Source organism: Oncorhynchus clarkii, chromosome 9 (genome assembly GCF_045791955.1).
Source record: "Oncorhynchus clarkii lewisi isolate Uvic-CL-2024 chromosome 9, UVic_Ocla_1.0, whole genome shotgun sequence".
NCBI classification, from domain to species: Eukaryota; Metazoa; Chordata; class Actinopteri; order Salmoniformes; family Salmonidae; genus Oncorhynchus; species Oncorhynchus clarkii.
In genome coordinates this window covers 62,183,405-62,200,395 of record NC_092155.1, presented here as the reverse complement: position 1 = coordinate 62,200,395, position 16,991 = coordinate 62,183,405, and the positions used below count along the sequence as shown (strand labels likewise).

At 40.6% G+C, this 16,991-nt stretch overlaps 1 protein-coding gene across 1 annotated transcript; it reads right to left on the bottom strand.

The window, feature by feature from the left end:
* Nucleotides 1-3,107: 3,107 nt before the first annotated feature.
* On the bottom strand, nt 3,108-16,925 carry LOC139416706 (zinc transporter ZIP5-like). Its single transcript, XM_071165688.1, has 11 exons — nt 16,864-16,925; nt 16,688-16,737; nt 16,293-16,487; nt 13,693-13,946; nt 12,608-12,797; nt 12,113-12,290; nt 11,756-11,925; nt 11,467-11,595; nt 5,987-6,275; nt 5,136-5,326; nt 3,108-3,993 (listed from the first exon to the last, which is right to left on the bottom strand). The coding sequence occupies exons 3-11, from the start codon at nt 16,473-16,475 to the stop codon at nt 3,844-3,846; spliced, it is 1,734 nt and encodes a 577-aa protein (XP_071021789.1). The 5' UTR covers nt 16,476-16,487; nt 16,688-16,737; nt 16,864-16,925; the 3' UTR covers nt 3,108-3,843.
* Nucleotides 16,926-16,991: the final 66 nt, after the last annotated feature.

Genomic DNA, 16,991 nt, shown 5'->3' with positions numbered 1-16,991 from the left:
TCAAGTATCAAAGCTGCTTTCTCATAAGGGGGACCATGCACAAGATAATTTGACTGATACATTGACTGTGTGTATTGTGTTAGAAGCATTTTTGGGATTCAATCTCCTTGAATGTGAATATTTTGATTGCATGTCAAGGTGTGTATGTATGCATCTTCCTCCGTATCGAATGAAATATTGTCTGGCCGTAAATTAAGTGTATTAAAGGAATTATGAAATGCCTTGTTTTCAGAAGAAACATTAAGGGAGACCTCCCATTCATTCCCCCTCACTAAACATATATGTGTTACGTTAAGCTTTCTGCAGCTGTTCTGATCATGTATGTTTTATTAGTATCAATAATGGAGGTGTGTTGAAATGGTGACCCATGGGTTACATTAACAAAACTACGTAAGAATTATTACACATTACAAGCAACTACTTAAAAGAAACACTTAGTGTTGCACATGTATGTTTTTGTTACTTTGGGCAAGTAACCAAGCCTGTCTAAATCAGACATATAGATGACAATGGAAATGAAAGGTAGGGAATGAAAGGTGTAGCATGAGAACAGCCTAGTGCTTAGGGTATAATGTGTTGACATTGTTGGAAGCCCTGTGATATTAGTTGTAGAATAACATTCCCCTTGAAACAACCTTTTTAACCAGCAGGGGAAGGAAGTGTTCTTAAACATTGTTTGCCACTATTGGCAGTAATTTGCTGTAAAAGCACATAGACGTACTCTTAGAATAAGCACAGGATCAATGCCAATTGCCCATTTATTAGCTTAGAGTGTAGCCTCCTATTGGGAATTGCCTTGAGATGCGCGGTCACCCACAATGAAGTCTGGGGCCAGATATTATCATTGGACTCCGTAAGGGACCACAATGGTAATTCAGTCTTTTTGATACCATCTGTTGGAGGTACACTATGGTAATGTACTCTGAGCAATACAGAATAATGGATGCATTCATTGGCATATCCTGTGACTTGTTGGTCCCTTTGATTTCTTAGTTTATTCTGCAGCACCTTAACTGAATGTGAACTAATGAAGACCGACTACGGGTTAGTTGTCCGTTTCACTCCGTGGCTTATGTATTGTAAATACTATGGACCCCATACCAGGAAAGGAGGAGGAGTCTAAATCAGGGCACATCAATAGTTACAATGAAATGGTTTTTCAATGTACCCTAAAAAAAAATTGGTTTGTCAGCTAAACATTCCAAAAGTTTTGCAAGCTTTGCTGTTGGGTAACAGAACAGTCTAAACTGCTTTGCTGTTGGGTAACAGAACAGTCTAAACTGCTTTGCTGTTGGGTAACAGAACAGTCTAAACTGCTTTGCTGTTGGGTAACAGAACAGTCTAAACTGCTTTGCTGTTGGGTAACAGAACAGTCTAAACTGCTTTGCTGTTGGGTAACAGAACAGTAAACTGCTTTGCTGTTGGGTAACAGAACAGTTTAAACTGCTTTGCTGTTGAATAGTAGTAACTGACATCTGGCATAGGCCTAGTCTACATGCTGTGTGTTTGTCAGAGAAAGGAAAGATTCCCTATTTAACTCTAACCTCATTTACAAACCTGCAAATACTATTCTACTGTGAGTAGAAAATGCCATCACCAGCATGTGCTGTAGACCTGTGATGACAATGGCAGCAGGACCAATGACATAGCGCGATTTCAACATTTGAGTTAACATGAATAGTCAACGCCTCTCACTTTCTTAATTCTGTAAGGCTGATGCATATAAATGGTATTATCCATGTAAATACACATGTTTGTCTTTTTCAATAGTAGCATTTTTCCTACCTCCCTTACATTGCAGCTAGAGTTAATCTGCACCTGTTTTGACAAACAAATATATACACAATAGCCTATGGGAACTGAGAATTTTACCATGAACAATAATTCAACTTGATGAAGTGTGCTTGATTGTATGTATAATTGTGTGTGTTCATGAGATTTATGATACACATTTCTACAACAAAATACCACTGGGATGTGAAGCCAGACTGATGTCTTTTTAAAACCTAATTTCTCCATTCTTCTGCTTTCATGTTATGCTCTAGTCTCTTAACGTTTACAGCTTCCTGGAATATGTGAATTTTGGTTGGGTTAGTTATTGCATATGTACTTACAGCTGGTTTTGGTACTATCATATTTTTAACAGTGGAGACCGGTTATATGCATTATTATATTCTGTACGAGGTTGAATTTTGTTCCCCTCAAGCCGTATGCCTTCAGAAACACTAATCCACTCAACTTGCTAGGTGTTTGCCTTCCCACTGTCATTGTGCATCAGCTTTAAAGCTAGAATCCTTAATTGAAACAAAAGCGGATACCCCACCTCTTTGGTAAAAAGCTGACGGCTGGGCCTGGAGAAATGGAACCACTCAAATTCATGGACAGAGCTATGGATGCAAGGACTGACCACCCATGATAAAATATAGTTAACCATGTTGAGGCTATACAGTGTGTTTACCAACATTGTAAAATGAATATAACATGTATATTTGGGGGTTTAAATGGGGTATGATCATTGAACTTAGTTTGAGTCAAATTATATTCTTCAATAATAAATGGCCATAACATTAATTTAAGTCCAGAAATGAATGTAGGAACTAAAGATTCTAGCTTTAATTCCATGGCAATAGAGGACAGGGTGAGAGGTCTGGTTTCTGACCAGACAGACACTCACCCTGCCCCTCATTCCCACACAAGGAGAGGAACACCCCCTCACTCCCCACCCACTGTCCCTCCAAAACCTCAAGCCATTTCTTTAGTTGACAATGCAATTGATCCCAAAAGCACTTTGCCTTGTATTTCCATTGTGTGAACTATGTAAATTGTAATTTGTTACAAAATGTTACGGATGTGTGTAAGATCATTCATTCACAATTTCGGACTAATCTGCATCAATCTTTGACGTTAAAATAATAAAATGATTTAAACATTGAACCTAAATCTATTTTATACAATGTTTGCTGCAGCCAATTGGTCTTGTCATTCAGTATTGTGGCTTAGGGTTGGTTGTGTTTTAAATAAAGTGCTATTGATAAATAGTCACTGCATCATGTGTTATGATTTGATTCCTAGATGTACAACTAGTGAGAAGTGCTCTGGAGTCATGGTCAGATATAAAAGGGACACCTTTATTGGTGAATTTGACATGGTTATTCAGTATTCAAGATTTTTAAAAACAAAAAAAGGACATTGAAAATCTACATCTGTTTTGTACTTCCTGCCAGTGTGGTTCAACCCATGCAAAACATTCTGAAATAATTGACAAAAAAAAATCCCATAAAAATACATTCATGATATAGGAAAAAACAAGTTGCACACTACATTAAGAGAATGTAGTTTCATAGAACATGGTAATAAGAAAACTAAATTGTGTGCAGTACAGTGCCATTCTCTTGGCCTTGTGATAATCATCTTGCCCGGCAGGACGAGTGACTCATGGGTTGTTTACATTAACCATCAAATTGTGTCAGTAGGGCAGCAGGTAGCCTAGCGTTTGGGCCAGTAACCGAAAGGTTGATGGTTCGAATCCCCAAGCCAACTAGATGGGGGGGGGGAAAACCTGTCTGCCATCTGTAAATCACTCTGGATAAGAATGTCTGCTAAATTACTAAAAATGTAAATGTGGAATATCGTGCCTCAGAGTGAAGCTGGTGCTTAATTGAGGTCATCTCAAATCATGTTTTTCAGGTCTTTAGTAGTAAAGTACTGTAAATGAAGTCTACTTTGAGGTCTTGATATTGGCCGTTTGAACTTGAATTAAGAGCAGCCAATCCAGTGGGTTTGAATCCCCATCTGAACCTAAGGTGGTTTAGAATTTGATCCACTCATATCCTTCCCATTGAGTCAGATGTCACCCAGGTTGAAGGCGATATGGTCCTCAAACAAAGCGATACACAACATGATGGCTCCCCCTGCCAACAGGCCCAGGTTCTGTAGCAGGAAGCGAGTCCAGGGTCCCATCGGGCCAGGATCACCATGAAGCATCTCAGGTAACTTGAGGGGAGAGAATGTGACATTTTCACACCACGGAGCCCAGCAGAGTTGTACTGAGCTGGGCCTGGTTTCCCAAAAGCATCTTAAGGCTAAGTTCATTATTTGAACCTTTCATAAGAGGTTAAATCTCCAAGCTGTTAACCAAAACTATTGTTACTAAAGTTGCACTTAATCGCTTGTTATTTACTGACCACTCAGAAAAGGTCTGTGTTAGATGTTTTTTCCCAACTGTCACATACACAGATTTTCACTAAACATAACATCTTAATTCTCGGTCTCTAACCACTAATAAATTCCCAAAGGATAAAAATATGTTTCAAATGAAAACTGATAAATAGCCTACAGTATAGGCTACATAGGCCTATATACTGACATTTATTTAAATACATGTTTGTTCTATTTTGCCATTTGGCTACTGTCAAAAAAAAAAAGCCAAGCCAAATCTTGATTTTGTGCATTATTATAGGGCACGTGTCAAACTCATTTCAAAGAGGGCCGAGTGTTTTCGCTCCTCCCTTGTACTTGATTGATGAATTAAGGTCATTCATTAGTAAGGAACTCCCCTCACCTGGTTGTCTTAGGTCTTATTTGAAAGGAAAAAACAAAAACCAGCATACACTAGGACTCCACGGAATGAATTTAACACCCCTGTTGTAGGGTAAGCATTAGAATAAGCCGCCTCAATATTTGAAGCCATAGGTGATATCGCTCTAGGAGTTGATACATTGTCAGTATTGTGGAATAATTCTAATGTTAAGGTAAGATTTTAAAGGAGAAAGCTGATCCGAGACCAGCACTGCCTTACTTTCGATCAACAAAATGCCGCACTTAGCGAACGCTCTCTCTGCGTGGCGTTTTAGGAAATATGTTACATCGTCGGCCATTGTAGGAAAGATGCATTGTTAAAACACTCATAAGCCTAAGTTTCATCGCTATAAGGAAACTGGACCCTGGCCTGTTTACACATCCACCCTGCTGGAAAGGACAATGTGAAAAGAAGATATCAGCCAGCACAGTATGGTTATGGTTGACATCATCATTAAATCAATGGTACTTATAAAGCCCTATTTACATCAGCAGTTGTCAAAGTGTGTTTAGTGTGAAAATGTACGTGTGGAAATCGATCCACTCTAGTGGCTCACCATGTCAGCAAGGGCCACGTAGAGGAAGACCCCAGCGGTGAGGGTGAGGATCCAGGGGGAGATCTGAGCAGACTGGTGGCCCAGGACAGAGCCAGTCAGCAGTCCCACGAAGCCCAGCAAGGCTGAAACAGCACTGAAGAGAACTAGTCGGCGAACAGGCCACCCTGCTCCTAGCAGCACTGCCAGGTCACCTACACAGACAGTCAACACATTGAATGAACCGTATACTCCATGGAACATTAGAGCAGAGGTATACCTGAAAATTTGAACATGGATTTTATGATGCGTTGTACCTTTGTAGCCTACAGTACATACTGAGTGTACAAAACATTAAGAACGCCAAACCTAATATTGAGTTACATCCTCTTTTCGCCCTCAGAACAGCCTCAAATCAACAGCGCATGGAATCTACAAGGTATCAAAAGCGTTCCACAGGGATTCTGGCCCATGTTGACTCCAATGCTTCCCACAGTGGTCAAGTTGACTAGATGTCCTTTTGGTGGTGGAACATTCTTGATACACATGGGCAACTTGAGTGAAAAACCCAGCAGTGTTGCAGTTCTTGACACATGCTAACTGGTTCGCCTGGCACGTACTACCATAACTTCTTCAAAGGCATTTCAATCTTTTGTCTTGCCCATTCACCCTCAAATGGCACAAACACAATTTGTGTCTCAAGGCTTAAAAATCCTTCTTTAACCTGTCTCCTCCCCTTCATCTACACTGATTGAAGTGGCTTTAACACGTGATCATATCTTTAACCTGGATTCACCAGGTCAGTCTGTCATGGAAAGAGAAGCTGTTTTTAATGTTTTGTACACGCAGTTGAAAGGGAAGGTTTTCTTGTATACCTAGCTCGTGAGGAAGCTCATGACAGAACACCGCTATCGTGGTGCTGAGACCTCCAGCCAGACTCTGAGAAAAAGCTGCACCAATTGCCAGACCGTCAGTAAGGTTGTGGATCCCGTCTCCCATAACCACCATCCACACCAAGCTTCCTATCCCAGCTTCCGCCTTGGAAGGTGGGCCATGTGAATGGCCGTGACCGTGCTCAGAGGATTGTGTCTCACTCTGCAGAGCAGTAAGCTCCCTCTCTGGATACAGCTCTATACTGGTGTTCTGCTCCTTCCTCTTAGCCTTCTGATGACAAAAGAGCATTAAAAAAAAATTGTCCATATGAGTGAAACATTCACAACTGAATACTAATGGGTCTAATGTATGATTTTTCAGTCGGGTTTTAGAAAAACATACTCCACTGATTCATGTCTACTTTACTTGACTGACTTCATCAGGAAAGCGATTGATGAGGGAAATCTGTGTGGAATGGTACTGCTTGACCTACAGAAGGCCTTTGATACAGTTAACCACTGTCTCCTAATCTCCAAATTGGAGGCACTGGGGTAAAGTCCTATTTATCAGGAAGGGAGCTAGTAGTATAGGTTAATGGTTCACTGTCTCAGGCAAAACCAATGATTTGTGGCGTTCTGCAGGGGAGCGTGCTTGGGCCTCTGCTGTTTTTATTGTTTAATGATATGAAAGATGCTTGTTCTTGCCGTCTTTTTCTTTATGTGGATGACTCAACACTTCTGGTGTCTCACAAAATTTAAACTATGTTGGAGAGCATACTTAGCACAGAGCTTATTAACATTAGCAAATGGCTTGGAGATAAGACATCTCTGCACTTAGGGAAAACTGAAGCAATTATTTTTGGATCCAGACCTAAATTGTGCAGGTCATCTGAAATCAGAGTGGAGTTAGGGGGTGAGGTGCTGACTACTAAAACCTCTATTAGCTACTTGGGATGTATCCTTGATGGAAGCTTGGGAGGTGTGAGCATGGCCAATAAAGTGCTAGGGAAGGTTAATGCCAGGACTAGGTTTTTGGCTAGAAAGTCCAAGCTGCTTGATAAGGACTCCATGAAAGTGCTAGCTACTGCCCTCATTCAATGTAATTTTGACTACGCTAGTACTTCCTGGTTTGGGGGCTTATCTAAACTTATGAAGGGGAAGCTCCAGATTGCCCAGAATAAGCTGATCAGGGTAGTATTGAAGGTGAGTCGACTTACTCACATAGGCAGGAGCTGCTTTCAGGAACTAAACTGGCTGCCTGTTGAGGCTAGGGTGTCCCAGATTAGACTAGGTTTGGTTTCCAGGAGTATTTATGGTCCTGCGCCCATATATAAGTGATTTTTCCTCGTGTTAGGGATGCACACAATCACAGCACCAGAGCAGGTGTTGCTGATGTGTGATTATACAGGTTCAGGAGTAATGCTGGGAAAGGTACTTTCTTGTATACTGGAGCCTCAGAATGAAATGAGTTGCCTCTGCCCATAAAAACAACATCCTCTCTGGACAGCTGTAAAAATATGTTTGATGTCTTATGTGCCCATATGAATAACCCCTATGATGTAACTGCAATGAGAGATGTTATTCTATGTTTTTGTTTTATTATTTCACTGCCATACTGTGTTGGATCTTGTCTAGCCATCTTGTCTCAAGAGGACCACAATGGAAATAAGTCCCAGAATTTGTCTGATCCTCCGAGATGATTTTATTCATGTGCATGTATGGCTTTTTCAAGTTATATGTGTGCTTGTTTTTTTAAATAGTCAAATGAATCAACTAAACTACAAGACCAAACAATCCACCCTGCTTGCTTTCCTAACAAAGACTATAGAACCACTTCACCCTTTTTGTAAAAATACCGTCATATATATATATATATATATACACACATACATACATACATACATACATACATACATACATACACACACACATAATAAAATGTGAACTTGCTACGTGTCAACCACTACCTCTAGTGCACAACACTCCCGACAGTTGCCCCCTTGAAGCAGAGCAATGTAAACACAATTGTCTTGTTGAACCAACACTCCTACGGTATAAATGTAAACAGCAGAGCAATGTTTTTGAAACAGCTGAAATGTAGACATTTCCCTAATATTTTAGACAGATTTTTACCTGAAATTGCAGTAACAGCCTGTTATATTCTGACATTTTCACAGTAGCTGTCAGCTATATGCACTGAGCTACATAAAGCTATGGAAGATCATACAAATGTAGAAATGTAGATCGTACAAATAGGATATGTTTTTTCATTTGTAGCATTGTGTGGTGATTTCAGAGGTGGCGCACACACAGACATTTTGTTGTATATTGTTGAATTTTTAGTTTGTGACTTTCCTTCTCTCAGTGTATCAGTGTTTTGTTACTTGTCATGTTTTGTGTGAACCCCAGGAAGAGTAGCTGCTGCTTCTGCAAAAGCTAATGGGGATCAAAAACAAGTAAGCACCACAGGTCCTAGAGTGGGAGGGGGGATTGTTTTCCTGGGGCCCAGAGTTTTTCCTGATCTGGTAGTAGGCTAACCTAACCAACACTGGACCCTAGTTGTAGTGTATGACATAGTAATAAAATCAGCTGTAAATAAAAAAAACAGTTTCACATGGGCTATAAATGGGACCAGATCATTTTCTAATCACGTCATATAACTTCTGGCCCTAGGGAGGATGACAACTTTATAAAACCCTTTACACAGAGAACTACGATTGGACAAAAAAAAGAAGTGCCGAGCTCGCTGTATTGCTGGTTGCATCGTGTAGGCCTTTGCATCTGTAATGAAAAAGATACTCATAGTATGTCATCACTATTGTGCTGATTGATTCATTCCAGTCAGTAATTTATTAAAATGGCCTAAGTAGCCTAGCCACCCGAAGTGTGAACATAATGTGAATTGTCATCAAATTTGGGTCCTCAGAATACAAATAACATTGACCTATTTTAGGCTATAAATACAAAGCTGAGGCTATAAAAAACATTTTTCTCCTGGCCAAGCCCAAATGGGATCAGATCGCATAGGCTTCTCTAGGCTACCTGAAGCTGCGGTTGTTATCAGTAGGCTACTGCTGATCAGACTGAAGAACAGACTAATTGTGCACGTTGACAAATCACAAGGAATTTTATTTATTTTGTGGCGTTTATGGACTTCCATATAAAACAGCTCCTCGCAGTGAATTCACTTATAACCACTGTCGCAATTTGCTTTTACCTCATGTAATGTTTTGCATGATGAAGCCTGCTTTGTTGTAATGTTGTAAGGTAGGCCTAATGTACCTTTATATTCGTATTAGAGGTTTAATCGCTCATTTTTTTTCCCGATAGTGTCACACCCTGGTCTTAGTATTTTTGTGTTTTCTTTCTTTATTTGGTCAGGCCAGGGTGTGACATGGGTTTTGTATGTGGTGTGTTTTCTCTTGGGGTTTTTTCGTACGTATTGGGATTGTGGCTTAGTGGGGTTTTCTAGGTAAGTCTATGGCTGTCTGGAGTGGTTCTCAATCAGAGGCAGGTGTTTATCGTTGTCTCTGATTGGGAACCATATTTAGGCAGCCATATTCTTTGAGTGTTTGGTGGGTGATTGTTCCTGTCTCTGTGTTTGTTGTCACCAGATAGGCTGTATAGGTTTTCACGTTCCGTTTGTTGTTTTTGTATTGTTCGTGTTTCTTCTTTATTAAACATGTATCAAGAATACCACGCTGCATTTTGGTCCGACTCTCCTTCACCTAAAGAAAACCGTTACAGATAGGCTGTCACTTGAAGCCATGCTGTTATAGCAACTCTGTGCTTATGTCTTGAAGATACCGTTTAATGAGTGAAGCCTACAGATAAGAAAATAACACATTGTCTGCCGATACATGCTTGTAAAATGTTGCATTATTCAAGAGTATAATATGGTTTGGTTGCATTATTCAATAATGTATTGTGTTTTAGAAGAAATGTTTCTATCATTGTTGAATGGTTTGTGCTTACTGGCTACAGAAATATTTAAGGTCAATTTGGCTGCAGACCAAGAATGTCATGTGGCCAGCTACAACAAAATGTTAGGCAAGGATGTAATGTGGCCAGCCACAACAAAATGTTAGGCAAGGATGTAATGTGGCCAGCTACAACAAAATGTTAGGCAAGGATGTAATGTGGCCAGCCACAACAAAATGTTAGGCAAGGATGTAATGTGGCCAGCTACAACAAAATGTTAGGCAAGGATGTAATATGGCCAGCCACAACAAAATGTTAGGCAAGGATGTAATGTGGCCAGCCACAACAAAATGTTAGGCAAGGATGTAATATGGCCAGCTACAACAAAATGTTAGGCAAGGATGTAATATGGCCAGCTACAACAAAATGTTAGGCAAGGATGTAATGTGGCCAGCCACAACAAAATGTTAGGCAAGGATGTAATGTGGCCAGCTACAACAAAATGTTAGGCAAGGATGTAATGTGGCCAGCTACAACAAAATGTTAGGCAAGGATGTAATGTGGCCAGCCACAACAAAATGTTAGGCAAGGATGTAATGTGGCCAGCCACAACAAAATGTTAGGCAAGGATGTAATGTGGCCAGCCACAACAAAATGTTAGGCAAGGATGTAATATGGCCAGCTACAACAAAATGTTAGGCAAGGATGTAATGTGGCCAGCCACAACAAAATGTTAGGCAAGGATGTAATGTGAATTGAAAAGTAGAATTCTCTTTCGCCACCCCTGCTCCTCAGACGTCTTCATATCTCATAGTGAGAATAGGGCCTAAAGGCGTCCTCATGCTTCCCATCCGAAACAGTTTGGGCATATATTATGACTGTTTGTTTGTTTTGGTCTTCGGCAGGGTTTTTTGGGGGGCTTTTTGTGCACACACAAAAACATTCTTGAGACAAGCCAAAGATCAGAAGCCGAAGTCTACACCCCTTTGTCGGTGATTGGTCAACAGTAGGGATTCTTCAATTAAGTGTTTGTTGTCGTTCAACAACAGACGGCAAGTTTTAATGCAAAAAAATTGACTTGAAAAATACTGCACAACACATCTTGGTTAGATTTAAAAAATTGTGCAACTAAGATCTCTGCAAAAATGTCAAAATGAATGACAGATTTCTTATCTTAGATTAATTCTGATTTATGAGGAAGTGTATACTGGCTACGGCATCTCAAGATGGACAATCAATACTATTGCCACTTTTCTAGCTAATGTCTTTTAAAGGGGATATGCGAGCACATTCGTTCGGTTCACTTAGCCGAGTTTGGCTAGGCGCCAGCTGGGCCTAGCTCCTCAGTGGGTCAGCCTGGCTCCAAAGTGGGTGGACCTACGCCCTCCCAGGCCCACCCATCCATAGATTAGGGCCCAATGAATTTTTTTCAATTGACTAACTCAGCTAAATCTTAAAAATTGTTGCATTTATATTTTTTGTTGAATTTCCTATGCACAGTGTATTATAAAACAGTGACAACAGCATTAAACTCGCCCCTTTATTATCTTAATCCAGCTAACCTTGTAATGGGTCTTCAGTCCTAGAAGGCTCTCAAAGATGAAAAGGAGGTAGCAACCTCCCAGCACGCAAAGGCCCTTCAGAATAGAGTCCTGTTCTTCAGAGTGGTTTGAGTGTGGCCCAGTCTTGGCCTGCAGGACACAGATACAACAAGACACAGTTTTCACTATCAGCAACAGGTTTTACCTTACAACATTTACTAATAGATTTTACAAATTCACCCTCCATGACTAAACAGAGACAGCAGCACTGGTATTTATTTAGTGTTTGACAGTTTGGATGGGTACTTACGTGAGGCAGGAGATGCAGCAAGGCATCTCCACACAGCGTCCCCACAGCCAGGGCTGTCATTGGGCTGAGGAAGGAACGGAGGTGGGCGGGTGGCAGGAGGGGTACCAGGCTCAGAGCCAGCAGAGACGGCAGGCTGATCACAACCAGAGCCAAGAAGCTCCATCCCAGAGCTGCAAAACAAACAATATATTGTATTCATTTAGATGTTGTATTCATTCTGCTTGGTCAATAGGGTATTGTAGTTTCCAGGGTTATGTTAAGTTTAGGTGTCATAAATGTAAAGTTATGCAACAAGTTTTAAAACATACTATATCGATAAATAATTTCCAGTCATAGCTGGTAGTTTCATTAATGCACCTTTGAGGAAAGACACACTCCTTTCTGACTCCGCACCATGGGTTTCTGGGTGGCGTAGACACACGCCACTCTCAATTTGGTACAACAGAGCTGGGCACAGGAGGGTGAAGTGGGCAGGAGTGATGTGGGATGCCTTTTCCAGACCGAAATTCCACAACAGCTGAGTAACGTTCAGACACTGAAAAGGAAAGGGTTAAAAGTCATCACTGTCCACAGAAACTGTTTATGTATGGGGAATGTTTTGATAGTGGATTCTCTCATTAACTCTAAGAGTAGTTTATTTTGACAAAAGGGACCCAAAACATTCATTGGCCAGGCATGTACAACAGAACACCATTTTCCTTTAACTTCCTCCTTATCTTAACAATTTTGAATAAAAACCATCACCTGAGAGGATGACATTTAGCCAAGAACAGTAAGCAGAATTCAGTTGTTAACATTGTGCATTTGGCACAAAACATTAGCCAGATCAACATTTTTTTATTGACTACTCACGTTCCCATGAAGATGCCTCGTAGTGGGGTGATTTGACACAAGGGAGTCAAACATTCCTTGGACAGGAATAGAGTGTGCAATAGCAGATGACCATAGAAGAATTTCTTCTTTAATCACATGATCGGAGGATAATGCGCTGCCCTCTTCAGACCCAGATCCAGCAGGCCCTGATATCCCAGGCTGTGGAGTTCTTTCAGAGGGTGTTGAGAAGAGGCAGCACAGTTTATTCAGGTGTCATTGTGTAACTATTCATAGCTTAATGAACACTATAATGCCAAAACCTCAGTACTTCAAAAGTGGATACATACAGTGCCTTCAGAAAGTATCCATCCTTGATCCATCCTTGATCCATCCTTGATCCATCCTCAGTTCTCCTATCACAGCAATTAAACTCTGTAACCGTTTTAAAGTCACCATATGGTGAAATCCCTGAGCGGTTTCCTTCCTCTCTGGAAACTGAGTTAGGAAGGACACCTGTATCTTTGTAGAGACTGGGTGTATTCTCACACCATCCAAAGTGTAATTAATAACTTCACCATGCTCAAAGGGATATTCAAAGTCAGTTTTTTTTACCCATCTACCAATAGGTGCCCTTCTTTGTGGAGCATTGGAAAACCACCCTGGTCTTTGTGGTTGAATCTGTGTTCAAATGTTTATTTCACCTTTATTTAGTTGAGAACAAGTTTTCATTTCACTGCTCAACTGAGGGACCTTACAGATAATTGTATGTGTGGGGTACAAAAATCATGTTAAACAATATTTTTGCACAACCGAGTCCATGCAACTTAAGTGTCTCGTTCAGCAAATGTTTTACTCCTGAACTTATTTAGGCTTGTCACAACACAGGGGTTGAATACTTTTTGACTCAAGACATTTCAGCTTTCATTTTGTATTAATTAGTTAAAATTAAAAATGTAAAAAAACATTCCACTTTATGGGGTATTGTACAGTATGTAGGCCAGTGAAATCAACTAATCAATTTTAAAAGTGGAAAAAGTCAAGGGGTGTGAATACATTCTGAAGGCACTGTATATTGCACATCTCTAACAATCATGGAATCAAATCAGTTGCAATATCTGTCACACCTGGATGCTTTTACAGTGGGGGGTGGTTGAATAGGCCTACTAGGACTGGGGGTGTCCGTTTCCTGATCTTCATGGTCATGAGATTGTGGGTGAGGGGGTGTCAGAGTGTCATGGTTGTGCCTCAACCCTTGGTGGCTGATCTCCAACACACTGACCTGCCCTAGTCCCAGGCTGCCCAGTAACATCTGAAGGCCCTTATAGTTCAAGGTCCCATTGTCTCCATACTGATGGAACAGACGGTGCAAGTAGTAGACCTGGAAAAAGGGTATTGACAAGAGTAAATTGTCAGCTGAAATTGTCGGCAAGAAGGATAATCATTAGTGTTAAAACCCTGCCATTATGAGACTTATAATAGCTAGGCTACTTTATATTTTTACTTTATTCAATTTTGTTTTACAGGGATAGCGCACATTAATGAATATTACTGTAAAAGTGACAGTTTTAGCCAGCCAGCTAATTTTCAACTGATGCAATTTAGTGCAACCCCTTTTTACCGATGCAATTTAGGTTTAGTGTCTTGTTGACATCAGTGTCTCTCCTGAAAGTTTAAGTTGTAACCTTATCAACTATGATATCCATAATGTCGCTGTGAAATGAAGTTGTATCACTGATATATTGAGGCCAAATTCAGATATTTGAGATGCCCGGAGAATATAAAAATAAAGCTTTATTTATACAGCACATTTGACATAGAATGCCACACGATGTGCTTCACAGGAAAAAAGTTAACAATGAAAATAAAAAGCTAAAATATTTACTAAACAACAAACACAAGAAAAACAAAAGTCACAAAACCTGAATGACTAAAAAGCACCCACTTACAAATATGTCCACAGTTTAGGCCCCCTTCAGGTTCCCTGGCAAGCTATTCCAGAGGCTGGGGGCGTAATAACTTAAGGCTGCCTCTCCATGTCTGTTGGTCTTAGGCTTCAGGATAGTTAAAAAGGCCAGTGCCAGAGGACCTGAGGGACCTACTGGGTACATAACTTAAAAGCATGTCTGACATGTATTGGGGTGCACAAACGTGGATTGATTTAAAAACCAATTGAATCATCTCAAACTCACAGGCAGCCAGTGCAGAGACCTTAAAACCAGTGTAATGTGTGCTCTCTGTCTGGTCTTGGTCATTACCCGTGCTGCAGCATTCTGTATGTTTTGCAGTTGATCAATTACTTTCTTGGGTAGACCAGACAGGAGAGCATTACAGTAGTCAAGCCTGCTTGTAATAATAGCATTGAGTCTCTGTATCAGCCTGAGAAAGAAATGGCCGCACCTTGGCAATGTTCCTCAGATGGTAAAAAGCTATTATGGTCACATTCCTAATGTGTGATTCGAAGTTTAGTTCAGAATCTAAAACAACACCTAGGTTTTTTACTTTGTGTTTTATCTTTATCGCCCGTGAATTAAAATGTGCGGCCAGTTTATCTCTGTGCTTGGGCTCCAACAGTAAGTACCTCGGCCTTGTCTTGATTTAGCTGGAGGAAATTGTGAGCCATCCAAGTATTTAAATCACTAATACAGTCTAAATTATTGAGCTAAAATCCTCTGGTGATGCAGAAATGTAAAGTTGTGTATCAGCTGCGTAGCAGTGAAAATCTATGTTGTGCTTTCTAATAACGCTGTCAAGGGGTAACACATATCAACTGATCAGCCCCAGACCAAAAATCAAACATTGGGGAACGTGTCATGTGATATGTATTTTCTCTGAGTTATGTTCACGAAGGGTGACAAACTCTCAACCAGTTAAAAAGGTCCTAAACCAATTTAGGTATTGGCTAACCTACCTCTCCAGTCTGTCCAGAAGGGCATCATGTTCAACAGTGTTGAATGCAGCATTTAAATCCAAGAGTACTAGGACAGAGAGCTGTTTGGAATATGTGTTGGCTCGAAGATCATTTACCTCTATTTCTGTGTTGTGGTGGGCACGAAAACCAGATTGGATTTTTTTTTTAATACAGTTGGCATTTAAAAAAGAATAATTTAACTGTTTGAAAATCAATTTATCCCGAATTTTGCTGACGAATGGAAGGTTGGAGATTGGCTGAAAATTTCTAAAAACTGAAGAATCTAGAATACTTTTCTTCAGAAGGCATTTCACCATATAAGTTTTGTGCAGTGGGGAAAGTGCCTGTGAACAAGGAGTGGTTAACAATAGCTTTAATTCTTCAGATATGCAATTAAAAATGGTTTTGAAAGGGGGGTTTTGAAAGGGGGGTTTTGAAAGGGGGGGGGGGGGGGGGGGGGGGGGGGGCTTGGATCGAGAAGGAAAGTTTAAGAGTGAAATTGTGAAATCACTTTCCTGAGCATGTCTGTGTCAACCAGGGAAAATAAATCCATAGTGCCTTTACCTGGCAGGCTAGGGCACAAATCAAACTTTAACCAAGTCTGATACTAAGCCTAATGTTGGTTATCTTGTCTCTGAAATATGCCGTAAACTCATCACATTTAGATGTGGAGGAAAGTTCACATAGGTTAGAGGGGGTAGGATTTATCAGGCCATCAAATCGTCGAGAAGAGCACTCTCGAAATATTCGGAATGATCAAATTAGAAAAATTTGCAAAACTGTAATGGCATAGACGGCCTTCCATAATATTCTCACCTGCTCCTCAAAAGCCTCGTCTAAATGTTCGGCTGTTGATACCTCTTGTCGGCTTCCATTTGACATCCTGTCTGTCGTATTCGATGGCGTTTCCACTGTGCCACTGAGAGATGGTCGAGCCCTTGTCCCGAACTCCAGCAGAGGCAGACAGACAAATACTGCGAGCGTCAGTAGAGGTGACATCCTAGAAATTAACTGCATAAAGCAATATGGAGGCAAGTTTATTCAAAAGTCACGTACCGTGAACAGTCTCAACTTCTTAATGCTTCCAGTTTGTTTATCATTTAGTCTGCCAAATTGCAACACGCTGCGAAACGCTACAAAATTGCCAAACTTTATACAGTCCGTGAAACAACAAAATCGTACAGATTTTATTATGCCTACAGGCTACTCACACGGGTTGTTTTTCCCAGTCCTGAAGTACATCTTCTCTTGCCCTGCTGATCTGAGGGTTGAAGAGCCTGGGGTTATTGTCTTTTGGTTTTCTGTGTTAATATTATAACGACACGTTAACTGAGTCATGAAACAGATAAGGGAGGCCGCAAAGCATTACTCAAGGCAATTGACCTACCTTTTCCAATACAGCAAGATGGTTTGCCCTGCTCAAGGCACGTGAGAAGTGTTCTTAATATCCATGTCCTGGAACAGAGTTTTTGCAATAACTGGGCTACTGCAACATCTTCAACCAGTATAATAATA

Coding starts and splice junctions, on each gene's coding strand:
- LOC139416706 (XM_071165688.1), bottom strand. CDS start 16,475: ATGTCACCTCTACTGACGCTCGCAGTATTTGTCTGTCTGCCTCTGCTG. Junction 12,798..13,692: donor CCCACTGTAAAAGCATCCAG/GTGTGACAGATA, acceptor ACCCTCTGAAAG/AACTCCACAGCCTGGGATAT. Junction 11,926..12,112: donor GAGTGTGTCTTTCCTCAAAG/GTGCATTAATGA, acceptor TTTGTTTTGCAG/CTCTGGGATGGAGCTTCTTG.